This window comes from Tamandua tetradactyla, chromosome 13 (genome assembly GCF_023851605.1).
Source record: "Tamandua tetradactyla isolate mTamTet1 chromosome 13, mTamTet1.pri, whole genome shotgun sequence".
Taxonomy (NCBI): Eukaryota; Metazoa; Chordata; class Mammalia; order Pilosa; family Myrmecophagidae; genus Tamandua; species Tamandua tetradactyla.
The window spans coordinates 84,900,389-84,915,102 of record NC_135339.1 but is presented as its reverse complement, the minus strand read 5'-3'; the positions used below and the strand labels follow the sequence as shown (position 1 = coordinate 84,915,102).

The 14,714-nt window shown below is 43.4% G+C and overlaps 1 protein-coding gene across 7 annotated transcripts in view; it reads right to left on the bottom strand.

Moving 5' to 3' along the window:
* Positions 1-14,714, bottom strand: part of BTBD16 (BTB domain containing 16) — a 76,613-nt gene that overhangs the window by 19,447 nt on the left and 42,452 nt on the right. For 6 of the 7 annotated variants that reach the window (XM_077126285.1, XM_077126289.1, XM_077126287.1 and 3 more), the window contains exons 9-10: positions 14,391-14,521; positions 9,042-9,161 (exon numbers count right to left, since the gene is read on the bottom strand). In XM_077126285.1, coding sequence (XP_076982400.1) covers positions 9,042-9,161; positions 14,391-14,521 — 251 coding nt within the window. The remainder of the gene's footprint in view (positions 1-9,041; positions 9,162-14,390; positions 14,522-14,714) is intronic. The other variant, XM_077126291.1, reaches the window with a different exon arrangement.

Genomic DNA, 14,714 nt, shown 5'->3' with positions numbered 1-14,714 from the left:
AAAAGCATGAAGTGGAAAGAAAAAATAATTGAACTTTATCAAACTCAAACTATTGCTGTTCTTGTTATGAACAAGGAAAGGCAGACAAGGCATTAAGAAAATATTTATAAAATATGTATCTGACAATGGACTTTTATCGAGAATATATAAAGAACCTTACAATTCAATAATAAGACAACCCAATTTAAAAAAATGGAACAAGATTTGAACAGACTTTTCACTGAAGAAGATCAATGAATGGTACATAAGCATATGAAAAAATGCTCAATATCATTAGTCAATAGAGAAATGCAAATTAAAATCACAATAAGATACCATTATACATCTATTAAATTGGTAAAAATTAAAAAGACTAATCATCCATGTTAGCAAGAATGCTGGAGCAACTGAAACCCTCCTTACTTCTGGTGTAAATGTAAAATGGTACAATCACTTAAACAGTTTGGCACTTTCTTAAAAAGTTAAACATGTATCTACCATATAGACATTCCACTCCTAGGCATTTATTTGTCCAAAAGAAAAGAAAGCATATACTCACAAACAGACAGTACAATTAAAAATGTATTCATTTTGTTGCATTTACATTATATCTCAATAAGGTTTATTTTTTAAATTCAATATATTTCTCCAGGTTATCAGAAGAAAGGAGAAAAATATCATTTCAGTAGAATCTTAAAAAACCATTAGACCAAATTCAACATTCACTCATGACTGAAAATTTAGGAATAGATGGGAACTTCTGTAATTTGATAAGGAGTATCTACACAAAGCTATAGCAATAAGAATACACAGATTGTTGAAATATTGAAAGCTTTTCCCTTGAGGATGGGAACAAGAAAAAGATCCTCATTATCATCACTTATATTGAACATGGTACTAGGATAGTGTACCCAGTTTGTACTAGTAAAACTCGTGTGTGAACTTGGCTAGGTTATGGTGTCCAGTTGCTTGGTCAAGCAGGCACTAGCTTGTGAGGGTATTTCCTGTATTTTTTAAAATTTTTATTTAGAAAACATAACAAACATACAAACACAATCATTCTTAACATATGAACATTCCATTTTTGGTAAATAATCAATGACTCACAATATCATCACATAGTTGTATATTCATCTCCATGATAATTTTTTAGAACATTTGCATCACTCCAGAAAAAGAAATAAAAAGAAAAAACTCATACATACTATACCCCTTACCCCTCCACTGACCACTAGTATTTCCATCTACCCAATATATTTTAACCTTTGTTCCCCCTATTTTTTTTCTATACCCCTTACCACTCCCTTTCATTGTTTACTAGTATTTCAATCTACTCTATTTTAACATTTGTTCCCCCCATTATTTGTTTATTTTTAATCCATATTTTCACTCATCTGTCCATACCATAGATAAAAGGAACATCAGACACAAGGTTTTCACAATCACATACATTGTGAAAGCTATATCATTATACATTTATCTTTAAGAAACATGGCTACTGGGACACAGCTCTACAGTTTCTGATACTTCCCTCTAGCCTCTCAAATACACCTTAAATTAAAATGGGGATATCTATAAAATGCATAAGAATAACCTCCAGGATAACCTCTCAACTCTGTTTGAAATCTCTCAGCCACTGACACTTTATTTTGTCTCATTTCTCTCTTCTTACTTTTGGTTGAGGAGATTTTCTCAATCCCTTGATGCTGAGTCCCAGCTCATTCTAGGATTTCTGTCCCATGTTACCAGGGAGGTTTACACCGCTGGGAGTCATGTCCCATGCAGAGAGGGGGAGGGCAGTGAGTTTGCTTGTCGTGTTGGCTGAGAGAGAGAGAGGCCACACCCGAGCAACAAAAGAGTTCTCTGGGGGTGACTCTTAGGCCTAACTTTAAGTAGGCTTAGTCTATCCTTTGCAGGGATAAGTTTCATGTGAACAAACCCCAAGATTGAGGGCTCAGCCTATTGATTTGGTTGTCCCCACTGCTTAAGAGAATATGAGGAATTCTCCAAATGGGGAAGTTGAATTTTCCCCCTTTCTTGCCATTCCCCCAAGGGTACTTTGCAAACACTTTTTTATTCACTGTTCAAATTACTCTGGGATTTATCGGGGCATCGCTCTGGACACACCTGCAAAATCTCATGCCCTATTCAAGGTTCCATGTATTTATAGTGTTCAATTAAACTGTCCATATAAGTTATATTAGCAAATGCACTAGTCAAAATATAAATTTTGTGCCAAATAAACATTTTTTCTTTAATCTCACACATAAGTTAGTTTTAAAATATGAATTACCATCTATTTTCAACACCCTGCAATACTGACAATCTTTTGTTCTTCCTCACATAAAAACATTTTTTAATTTGTACATGTAGTAACTATCATTGTACACTCTAGGCATTCCTAGATTATACCATCTCAGTCTTTATCGTCTATCTTTCCTTCTGGTTTCATTTATGCCCCCAGCTCTCCTTCTTTTATCATTCTCACTTTCACCTTCATTCAGTGTACTAACATCATTGTGCTACAATTAGGTAGTATTGCGCTATCCCTTTCTGAAGTTTTACAATCAGTCCTGTGCACAATCTGTATCCCTTCAGTATTTCCTGTATTTAAATCATCAGTACGTTGATTGCATCTATGACTGACTGCATCTATGATTAATTAAAGAGAATGACTTCAACAATGAAAAAAGTCTTATTCAATCAGTTGAAGGCCTTAGGAAGGGATAACTAATAATTTCAGCAGTCAGAACAAAGAATTTCCATCTCTACTTCAGCTCATCCTCACAGTCACATAATACACACACACACACACACACACACACACATATATATCCAATTGGTTCTGTTCCCCTGGAGAACCTTGACTAATACATTACTATAGATACAGTAATTCTATGCCTAGGTTTATTCCCAATGGAAACACATAATTACGTGTACCAAAGACATGCCCAAGATTGTATACAGTAGCACTGTTCGTAAAAGTAAAAAACTGGGAACAGCCCAAATGTCCATCAACCTCAGAATAACTAATGGAATCATGGCATAATCATATAATGAAATATTTCATAAGAATGAACAGACTAATGTTACATGCAACCACATGGATGGATTTTATAGGCATGCAGTTGAGTCAAAGAAGTCAAACATAAAAAAAAGTATATACCATATGATTCTTTTTATCAAGTTCAAAAACAGACAAATGCATAGTAAAAGAGTATTGTTTAACAGGAATTGCTTGCCTTTGGGCACAGGAGCTATGACAGATAAGGCCCTATTTCTTGGTCTGGGTACTGGTTACACATGTGTTTACTTTGTGGAAATTCACTGAGCTATTCACTTATGGTTTGTGCACTTTACTGTGTCTATTTTTTACTTGGATAAAAATTATACTTTAAAAAATTTAAACATTTGCTGGCTCTTGGCTGTTCTACGACTGATGAGTTTTCACAGCTTGCCTGAACTTCTTAGACTGCTAAGTGAAATGAAATGATGGCTTTTCTTCCCTGGATGAAGGCAACAGCTTACTTACATTTTTGTTTTTCTTACCAGGTCATGCTAAATTGAATTCTGGAAAATCTATGTGTTTTTCTAAAATAACCATTGCCAGGAAAACAGGCAGTGGGGAAGAGGGAGGTCTGTACGTGGGAAAGGGAGGTGTGTATTCCTTCCTGATCCCATGAACTCAGACAACAATGCAAGGGAGCTTGAAGATGTCTTTGAATATCTGGCCAGGTAGAAAAACTGCAACTTCACTTTCCATCTGTGTCCCTGGCACACCGGTAAATGTTCAATAAACATTTATTGAACGAATAAAAGGTGGGAAAAAATCCATGAATGAAAGAAAATGGGAGAATATAAAAAACTTGGGCACATGGTTTTATTTGCGGGTACAGTCGGCACTGGAGGAGGCAAGCATTCAGGTATGTTCACTTGCATTTCTTATGGACAGTGGAGAAAAGGAGTATCTGATTCACTTTTTGCAATGGTCCTCTAAATCCTCAATCTCTGATGCTGGCCTAGCCAAGACCACACCCAGAGTCCCAGCCCGACCCGATTCCTAGTAGCGCTGCAGGCCCCTGGTGTTTGAGGTTCGCGTGGCTGGCCTAAGTGCCGCCATGTTACAAAAGCACATTCCCATTTTGGAGGTCCCCACAATGTGATGGCCTCAAAATATCCACTCTGGTTGCTGCCTCCCCACCCTGGGAGATAGCTTATAAATTACCGTCATAAAAATTATAGCATCAGTACATACATCTTTAAAATAATTGGACCAAAATAGTCAACTTCCTCCTTTCTCATTCTCAAGCATGTTTACTCTCTCAAAGGGTGTCTGCTCTTCTGCCCATCTTTAAATGCTCCCGGTATGTCCCCATCAGTGACCCCTGAAATTGCATCGATTAACTGTTACCTTTGGTCTCACTGAGCTTGGTAGCTCAATTTCCTTGGTGACCCAATTTAGGCTAAGGCTTTCATCCGGGTCCCTCCTCCATAACTCGGAACCAGAGGTGCCTTCTCACGACCCAAATCTCCTGGCCACCCGTCTCTCAAGGCCAGCAGCTCTGGGACCCTGTGTCACTACTGCCAGCCCTGAGATTCTTAGGAAGAAAAGGCAAACACGGGCTTGGGTGCCGCCATGCCCCACTCCCATGTCCAAGACAAACACCAGTAACCGAGGCATTTGTTATGGGTTAGACTGTGTCTCCCCAAAAGATATGTCCAAGTCCCAGCCCATGGCCCCATGAATTTGGCTTTATTTGGAAATTAGGTCTTTGAAAATGTAATTAGTTAAGATGAGGGCATACTGGGTTAGGGTGGGCCCTAATCTAATAAGACGGGTGTTCTTGCAAGGAGAGGGAGATTTGGACACAGAGACAGACAGATTCCAGGGGAGAAGGCCCATTCGAAGACATGGGCAGAGATGGAGGGATATATCTACAAATCAATGAATACCAAGGGTTGCCAGGAAATATCAGAAGCTGGAAGAAGCAAAGAAGAATTCTCCCCTGCAGATTTCAGAGGAAGCATGGCCCTGCCCACACCTTTAATTTCAGACCAAGCCTCCAGACTGTAAGACAATACATTTCTGTTGTTTTAAGCCATACAACTTGTGGTACTTTGCTATAGCAGCTCTAGGAAACTAAGCATTCTTTCTCATTGAACCTAGAGAAAGCCCTGGGGTCTGCCTTATTCCAAATGCACCAAGTAGGCATCACCAATCAACACAAATGGGAATTTGCAATCCCTACCACTTCAAGTTACTACAGACATCGTATTCTACAACTTTTACATTAGTATATTAAGGCCCACTTCTCTGCTGGGACTTGAGCTACCAGTATATATATGAGGCTTTTTCCACCACCTTGGAGCCATGGAGACCTACTGGGAATGGGATGTCTAAAACGCACATGTGTCTGGAAGGCTGAGCTCCAAGGCGATTTTTGCTGGCTCTAAAGGGGTCTCTGGAACCAGAGGGAGCACACAGCCCTTCTTTAAACTGAAGGCGTTTATGCCTGAAATGAAATGGGATTCTATTTGGGGAAGAGATGTGCCAATGTGCAAAAACCAGCATGCTGTGTGCTGACGGCCATCCTAACAAAGCCAGAGTGATCTGGGGAGAGGCAACTCATACCCATGGGGACAGAGGCACGGTTTGTGCCAAATCCCAAAGCAAACCTTCCTCCTAAGGCTATTGGACGCTCAATTGTGTGATGTTTGTATAGGGATGGCAAAGATTTAAACTTATTGAAAAGTAAATATATAAAATTGTGGATTTTTTTAAGTGTTTGATGAAATCTCGTCTTCCATAAGCTATTACATATCCACTGAGGGGCCGGGCAAGTTGGGGTAAGATAAAGGAGCATAAACCCTTCCTTTAAGCTGTTTAGAATGTACCCAGGGAGGCAGGATACACAATAATCAAAGGTTCATATAAAACTATGCTATAAAAACATGTGCGTTTACCTGTGGGGTATCATTTGGTAGGAAGCAGGTCAGTCATCTACAAAAGGAGGGCAATCCATGGCCATCACAATAGGGAAGATTCTCTAAAAAGGGCAGCCCAAGACAAGGGTCCCTGGGATAACTTTGCCTAAAGGGGCCCAAGATCTTCAATCTGTTAATTGCAGAGGAGCATGGCTGGGTGAGCATTCTTTTTGAAAGAGAGAGCTGCTTGGAGACCATTTTAAATGTATCAACAACAAGCTCAGCCTAGAACTTGCTCTAAAGCAAAAGTGAAGTCATGGCCTATAGCCAATGCATTGAAGAAAGTAACCCCCTAAAAAAAGAAACGCATGCAGTAGCCTGGGCTGGCTGGACAGGCTCCCAGCACGGGACCCTGCAGACAGTAGGGTCCTCAGTAAGTATTTGTTGAATGAAAGGATGGAGGCTATTGAAACAGAGAGAGTGTATGGTGGGTCCTGTCAGGGTGAGAATTCCTTGGGATTTGTCTTTCTACTTAGCCTGGGTCAGCAAGAGGGACTATGGCAATGTGAGGTCAGCCTGAGTGTTCTCTGAGCCCCTGGCAGATTGGAGCATTTTCTTCAGAAAGGTAGGCTTCTCCTGCCAGCTCTCACCCAACCTCAGTTAAAGAGTTTCAAGTGAAGAAGGATGTCGAGTGGGGATGGTAGTCAGGGAGGTCATGTCTGAGCAGGGGCTGCTCAAGATGCTCTGCTGGGAAGCACCCCCCATGGCAGACCAAGGAAAGAAGGGCAGAGGAGTCCGGGGCATGGGCAGCAGGGACAGCAGGAAGTCGGCAGACAGATGTTTGGGAGGCAGAGGACCACTGAAAAGAGGCATCTAAGCGCTGCCCCTGTTCTGGGGCAGAAATCACATGGTCCTCGAAGCTGGGAGGCCATGGGAAGAGAGCGCCTGGATATAAATATCTGGAGTCAATGCTCTCCCACCTTTTCTCTCAGTCCAATGTAAAATACACTGGAGGAGAGAAGGGGGGCAAAGAGAGGGAAGAGGGTGTCAGGGAGAGAAGGGACACAGGGGCCATGCTCTATCAAAAGTCACTTCCACCTTGCAGCCAGAGGACAGGGGGTCCTGCTAGAAGCTATTATCACCATCGCCTTGAGTCAGGGCAGTGGGGCCATTTGGAAACAAGCAGGTGCTTTCTAGCAAGAAAAAGCAGGCAAGTTCAGGTGGTCCGGGGGAAGGCTGTGTGCAGGGTTGAGATTTGGGGTCAAAACTGAATCAATGCAGATTTAAGAGGAATGAGAAGGTCATAAGGGCAAGAAGTGCCCTGTGCGCTGCGCCCTGGGGGACTGTGGATGGCCACTGCAACACCGCTCAGTGCAGGGGCCACGCATTTTAACGCTCTCATTCCCACTTACGTCTTTCAAGCTAAAAACGCTGTTCCAATGAATCACCCACATACTAACTCATTTCCTATCTCCTGGTGCTGGGATGTTTTCAGTCTGAGCATTAACCTGGAGCCAAATGGCAATTTCTCCTGGTGTGTGTGACTCACTGGAAAAAGTGCCTCATGGACTATTAAAAGAGAGAGAGAGAAGGCGTGTAGGGGGCGGGGTGGGGGAGAGAAATTTAAAACATTTGGGCTCACAGCAAATTATATAGAAACCAAGCAAAGTACATATAATTCCAGCACTGAATACTGCCTTCCCCAAATAACAAGACAGGAAAAAAATAGGTCTTTAGTTAACATGGTGCATAGCTCTTCCAGAAATGGGTGAAATGCTTCAAACAATGCTTTCAAACATGAACTTTGGCCTAAACGGAGGTCAACCTGCTGTTTAATAATATGGTGAAGATGTGAGAGTTTACCTGCTACACTCACATGTGCAGGAGGAATGGAGCTTCTTTACTTCCTCAAACACCCCCTATCATTCTTGGAAGCCTCCATTTCTGCTGGTGTGGGAACAGGACTATACACCTGACAGTGCAGGTAAATGCACCAATCACTTCCTGTCTAGCCAGATCCTTTCAGGGCCAGTGGGCTTGCAGTTGGCTATGGGGTCACCACACTCTACAGCCAGCATGGGTGATGTAAGCGTATTTCACAAAGTTTTTAAAGAGGCCTAGGAGACATAAAATGAAGCCCATAAATGCTCACTTCCACATTTCCCTCCCTCCCATACCATCTTAGCAGACACTGATAATTGCAGAACTACTGATTGAACAGAGAGAACACACACATAGGCAGAGGCAGACATGGGGAGGTGGAGAAGATGCACTGCAAGGCAATTTTATCTTGGTTAATAACATCAACAATGAACATAAAGGCAGCCTCAGAATCTTTCTTAACACTGTGCCCAGGGAGCTACTACTAAATCAACTAAAGTAGGCAGAAGAGAGGAATCCTATCTGCCATTCTAGGTTTGAGCTTTGGCAGATCTGGGTTCAAATCAGGCTTCATCTCTTGCCACTTGTGTGATCTCTGGCAATGTATTTCATCTTTACCTCAGTTTCCTCATCTGTAAAATGGGAATAATAAAACCAGCACCTTAGTATTATGCAGATTCAATGAAATAATGCATGGAAAATGCTCATCAGTTACTGTGCCGAGTAAGCATGTTTAATTTGGGTCCACTATTTTACTGTAATTGTTATTTTTCACTTAACTTCTGAGATAATTTTGGAATTTATAAATTAAGGGAATATTAGAAACTGGATAAAGTCTATGAAACCTTGGTACATTCAAAGGAAAATCCAGAATTTCATATTCTATTTTGTGAAATATAAATGAAAACATCCTGGTCTGACTCAAGTACATTTTAAATATGAAGTAATTTAAGGTCAATGTAGTACAGTAATTTTCCTGGATATAAGGAGTTTTGCATCATGCTTATTACTGGACACAGAAGAAGTTTTCAGAAGAAACGATTATCTCATATTATACACCTACATGTTATTTACTTTTCCAAGTAATATTGTTGTTTAAATTTAGTCCATAATCTTAGTCCCCATAAAGATACTTGCATTCTATCCACTTTGAATGATGCTACAAAAAACTACAACACTAATGAGATCCACTCCCTCATATTACAAGCAAAAAAAACTACATGTGTATTTCATCAGTTAACATTAAGTTTTGTCACCTGTTAAAAAATGCCAGCACGGTTTCAAAGATTGGCGGTGTCTGAACTTTGCAGTTTAGTTGCAAGTAGACCCAAAAAAGTACTGTTTTCAGAAGATGAAACTCACTGAAAGTAAACAACCTGGTCAGAAAAAAAAAAATTGAGAAAAAATTTTAGGAATAGCAAAAGCTTAAACCACACCATTTATATGAAAATGAAAAGTTAAAAGAGAGCATAGGAGTAAGGCAACGTCACCCTTGTATCTGTAGCTACAAAAGAAACTAAATGACATCTCAGGGTCACATTCAGTAGTCACGTTGGGTAGAACCCAAGCTGAATCATGACTGTAAAAGGCAATGGAAATGTCACCTGCCCACCTCTCACCTTATTTTGGGGCTGGGTAGAACAGTCTCCTTCCTCTTACCTGGTTTTTGGGCCACCCACAGAGGCTTGGGCTTTGACACTGGCCAGATATGACCAAGTTCGCCACTGGCTGGGCAATGGCGGCGAGGCAGGAGGGGCAGCTCCTCGCAGAGCTACTCACGGTGAGGCCCCCCCAAGAACTCGGCCATGACACAACCACAGCGGAGCTGAGGTTGCTCCGTTGACCTCCAGGGCAGACCCCACACTTGAGGTCCATGCACACAGAAGGTTCTTTGAGAATCTTGTCAAAGTGGGGTTAGAAGTAGCATAGCACAACACTTGAGAGCTCTATGAATCAGAACCAAGGTTTCCCTTGAATTATGAAGAGTTACTGTACCAGTTAAAGCCACTGCCTTCAGGCCGAGTACCAGCACCCTCGAGTACTAGCTTCCGCAGCGAATAACCATGCAGAGGAAACTAACACATTTGACACATTTTCATCTACAAGAGCGCTAATGGCCTCAGACAAGGCAGAACTCACAGAAACCCCAAACCTTCAACGGAAGTGAACAACTATGTGTGTTGGCTGCTGCTTGCTTGCAGCCACTGCAATGCAAAGGGTGTTGATGCTTTAGGAGAAAAAAAATGCTTTTAACAAGACACTGTGCTCTATATCTGTTTATGGAAATCATATAAATAATAAAAGTCCCCTTTTGAATACCAAGTGTGGAGAAAGCTGTGCCCATGTGAACAAGAGGATAGGAACAAGAATGCTCATTGCTGCACTGTTTGTCATTGGAAAACAAAAAACAAAAAAAACAAAAAAACAAAACTGAAACAGAACAAAGTAAAACAAAAGGCCATTAGGAGGGGAATGAAAAAAAATTGTTGTTTATTCATCCAGTGGAACCTTGTGCAACTACGAAAATCAAATGTTAGCTAGATATGTAAGTATCTACATGGAGAGAAAATGAGTTGCAGAACATTACAATCATTGAGGAACACTTATTCCAAGTTTAAACCTTCACAAAACGCTATTATGCATTATTTACAGATGCATAATAATGTATGTGGCAAGACTATCATCACACGGACAGAATCCACACAAGTTCCCAGCAGCGCTGTGGTTGTCCTCAGGAAGGAGGAACTGAGGGAGGGACTGAAATAGGACAGCGAGGAGAACAGGTGATTTCCATTTTATTGGTAATGCTTTATTTTGTAATTATGACAAAATGCAACAATTTATTCACTCTGGGAGGTGGGTACAATTGTGTTTTGTATTATCTTCCTACCTTTGTACATTTTTTTGTTAATGATCCTGAAAACAGAAGCCCTCATGCAGAGTACAGCTGTGTTTTGGCAAAGCCAGTGGCTTCGAGGCCACTCAGACCTGGTTTCAAGCCCTGACTCTCTTGCTGCCTGGAGGGCCCTCAGGTGAGTCCCTTCCTTTCCTGTAATCTCCAATTTCCCAGGTGAAAAGAGCAGAGAGCCACACCCACCTCCCTAGGCTGCTGGAGGAATGGGGCTGGACCACATGCTCTGCGGGCTCTGCACACCCGGTGCTGGTGATCGGTGGCCACTGCTATTAGCCAGAGAAGCACGAGTTCCAGGGATGAGCATGTTTGAGATGGACCACTGGTGTTCCAGAAGCATCCGCCCTGGAGGGAATGCTGCGGGACAGTGCTGTGCATGGCAGCTGGGGTAGTTTCCTATAGGGGAGACCTGGGATGGCCCCTTGTATCTCAGAGCAGGGACTGAGGGAGAACTGAAAACACAGAGGCATGTGTCCCCTCTGCACTGGTGGTTCTCTGTCCTCCGAAGCCCACAAGGACCTTGGCTTCCAGCAGACCACAACTCTTCATGAGGATTTCACAAAGACTGGGAGTTAGAAGAACAGGATAACCTAATACTGACCTCTAAGAAAAGAATTACTGAAAACCAAAGGCCCAGGCAAACAAATTAAAACCAGAGGCCCAGGAGGTCAGGGAAACCATGTCTATTTTACTCCAGGCTGTTTACAAAATAGAGAGCAAAGCCCAAAGGGAAATGAGGTTGAAGGGACGTGGGGAGGAGAAGGCTGAGTGGCTCAGAAGTTGAAACACCTGCTGAGAAATGGATGCTGTTCCAGAAAGGCCTAGGGACTCAAACACCCACGACCACCCATGGGGGAGATGGGCCTGCAGTCCACGGCTGGGGCTGGGGGCAGCTACGTGGGGTCAAAGCTGCTCCATGCCCGACCCTGAGGTTGGTGTATCCACACACACCACTCCCTTCCTTCTTGGGGCAATCCGGGTCTTTCCGTGGTGGGGAGGTTTCAGCCTTCACAGCAAATGGGGAGGTGATGTGGTATGAAAGTCAACAGCGTGGACTTTGGAGTTGAGAGCAGCCTGGGCAGAAGCCTCACCCTGCCTTCTAGGAGGTGTGCACATGTTGCTTAGGTGCCCTTGGGCGACATCTGAGGAAGGGGGGTGATAACTTACCTACTACGTGGGGTTATAGGGAATTCTAAGGGAGTACAGGTAGCTCAGTTCACACTAGAGAAGGCTCCATAAAAGCTAACTCACCAAAAGGCTCCTTCTCAATCAGATGTGGCCCATGGGGCCAGCTGCCCGCAGCTCAGCAAATGCTCCATGTCCAGGAATCCTCGCCTGGTTAAATTCTAACAACCTCGCAGTACACAAGGTTTGGCAAGCCCCCGGCCCCTGGGCTCTCTGCTGCCCCCCTCTACTTCTGATTTTAGAGCAGTGCGGCCACTGGGAAGACTGGACAGGAGAGTCCACCTGGACGCAGGCTTACCTTGTCCCCCTAGGCCAGGGCAGTCCTGGACGGTGTGTGCAGACGGCTCCTGGGCAGGGGCCAGGGAACCAGGACCTGGTTTGCACAACAGTCATGTCTCCCCAAACGTGTGAGTCTAGACACTTGACACGTAATGGCCTTGACCTCTTTTCCTGCCCAGCACCCATTTTGTGAGGCCTGCCCCTTCACCAACATTCTGGTTGTGGTTCAGACTTTTTTTCCCCTTTCTCGGTTAAATGCTACCAGGGTGGGGCAGCTCAGTCTTTCCAAGGGAGGGACAGTGTTATGAAAAGTCTAAGGGATGCCATGTTTGTCTTTTCTTCCATGATTGCGTAAGCTTTTCTGTGTTGGACAGAGGAGCATGTACACGTGAGAAGCTGGGGAGCATTCACTGCTCCACTGCTGCTCCTGGGCCCTGAGTTCCTGAGTCTTCATGGACATTAGAAATTCATCCTACAGTCTCATTTTTCCATAAATGAGAAGGGATTCCAAGGTACTAAGTAAATTTCAATCAACAGTGGAGTATTCTTTCTAGATCTAATTTCCACAATCTGAATGCCTTCCAACACATAAACAAGTACAAACATTGGTTTTAAAGTATATCACTATTACATTTTTAGTGGAATTTAATTTTCACTTTTGAAATTTACCCAAAAGGAGTAGAGCCTTGGTAACCTGACAATGGGATCAAGAACCTTTTCAAAAGAGTCCCAAAGAGACAGGACAGCTAAATGCAATAGGACCCTAGATTGGATCCTGTATTGGAGGTAAAAAAAATTCTATAAATGACAATATTACGTCAATGACACTAGATTAAAATGTTATATCAATGTTAAATGCCTGAAGTTGATAACTGCACTGTGGTTTATAAAATAATGTTTTTTTCCCTTTGGAAATAAACCCTCAAGCACTTAGAGATACAGGAACATGACAGGATATGCAATTTACCCTCAAATGGTTCAAATAAATATGTGTATATATATGGATACACAAATGGTAAAGCCAATGGAGCAGAAACTGTACATGCTTTCTGGGTAAATTATGGTATACAGATATTCTTTGTATTATTCATGCAAATTTTCTGTAAGTTTGCAATTATTTTCAAATAAAATATACATATTTGAAAGCTAATAACAACAAAGAGAAAGTCCTTTTGATTTAGGAATTTCACTTCTAGGAATTTAATTCGGGGAAATAATCCAAGGTGAAAATGAACGGACTTTGAAATGTCCACCAAGGTGTAGCTTATATTATTAAAACATTGGAAGTAACCTAAAAGGCCAGGCACTGGCTCCATGAATTACTCAAAAGACAAGAAGGCGCCGGACAGGCACTTCAGGCTGGAGGCAGGGTCTGTACCCGGGGCCTGGGGTGGGGGGGGTGGGGGGAGCTGAGCCTAAGGGGGCCTGGTGCAGTTGCATGGGGCCTGTGATGGAGGAGGTGGCTCAGCAGAGCCCCTGGGCCAGCTCAGGAGTTCCATGTTTTATTCCAAGTGGAATGAGCAGGAACCAGGCTTTGGTGAGAGAGGTGCCGGGAAGACAGTTGGGGGCAGAGCCAAGACCTGAGTTGGGGTGCCTATGGAGGTCAGGTGTGGGAGGACAGGGCTTGGCCCAGGGCGGTGCTGAAGCCCCCACAGAGAGGGCCCCCATTTGGAACCAGAACTGAGCATACTTGGGGGTGAGGATGGAGCAGACTTGAGTGGCTGCTTGGGTGAGCAAGGAGGCCCAGAGGAGGAGGCATGAAGGGTAATGTTCACAGAAAGTTGTTTTTGGCCTTAGGTCAAAGAGATGTCAAGCAAGCTGTGCAGTCTTTGGGCCTGGATATGTTGTATGGAGACATAACTGACTTAGGGTGAGGGCTTTAATTTTCTTTTTCCCCTACTTTCCTCTATCTTCTAAAATTTCCACAAGGAATGTGGATCCACATTATCAAGCTTAAAAAAAGTTACTTAGGCAATGAAGCTTTTGATCTTCTCACCCAGATGGACAATGAGATCACAGGTGCCTGAAGATGCCTTCCTGGAGGGAGAGATCCCAAGGGGGCTCCCTCCCGAACCCCACGCCCAGTACCCCACATTCTGGGCTCGTGAGCCTGACTGCCTGGGTGGGATCAGGGGGGTCCCACTCATAGAACGTCCAGCGAGGCATGGGGCAGCAGCCCTGGGGCACCTCCTGCCCCACAGCCAGGCCCACCCAAGGGACCAGTTCTGACCTGGGTGACTTCAGCACCACGTGGAGCAGCTCCTGTGGGATCTTCCGGAGGTGGATCTGCGTCCCCACCAGAGGGACCAGGTTCATTTCTAGCCACTCCTTGCAGGCGGTGATGAGCTGCTGTTCCTTATACTGTGAAGCCAAGGAAACCCAATTGAAGCAGGAATTTTTTTAACTCTGATCCCCCCTGCTGGCCGGAGACCATGCTACAACTGCACACGTCTCTGGGAGTCTCCAGTTGCTGAAGGGCTCCAGCCTTTTTAAAAAATGATTAAAGATAATAAAACCCGCAAATTATGGTGGGTGGCATTTCCTAAGCATCTTC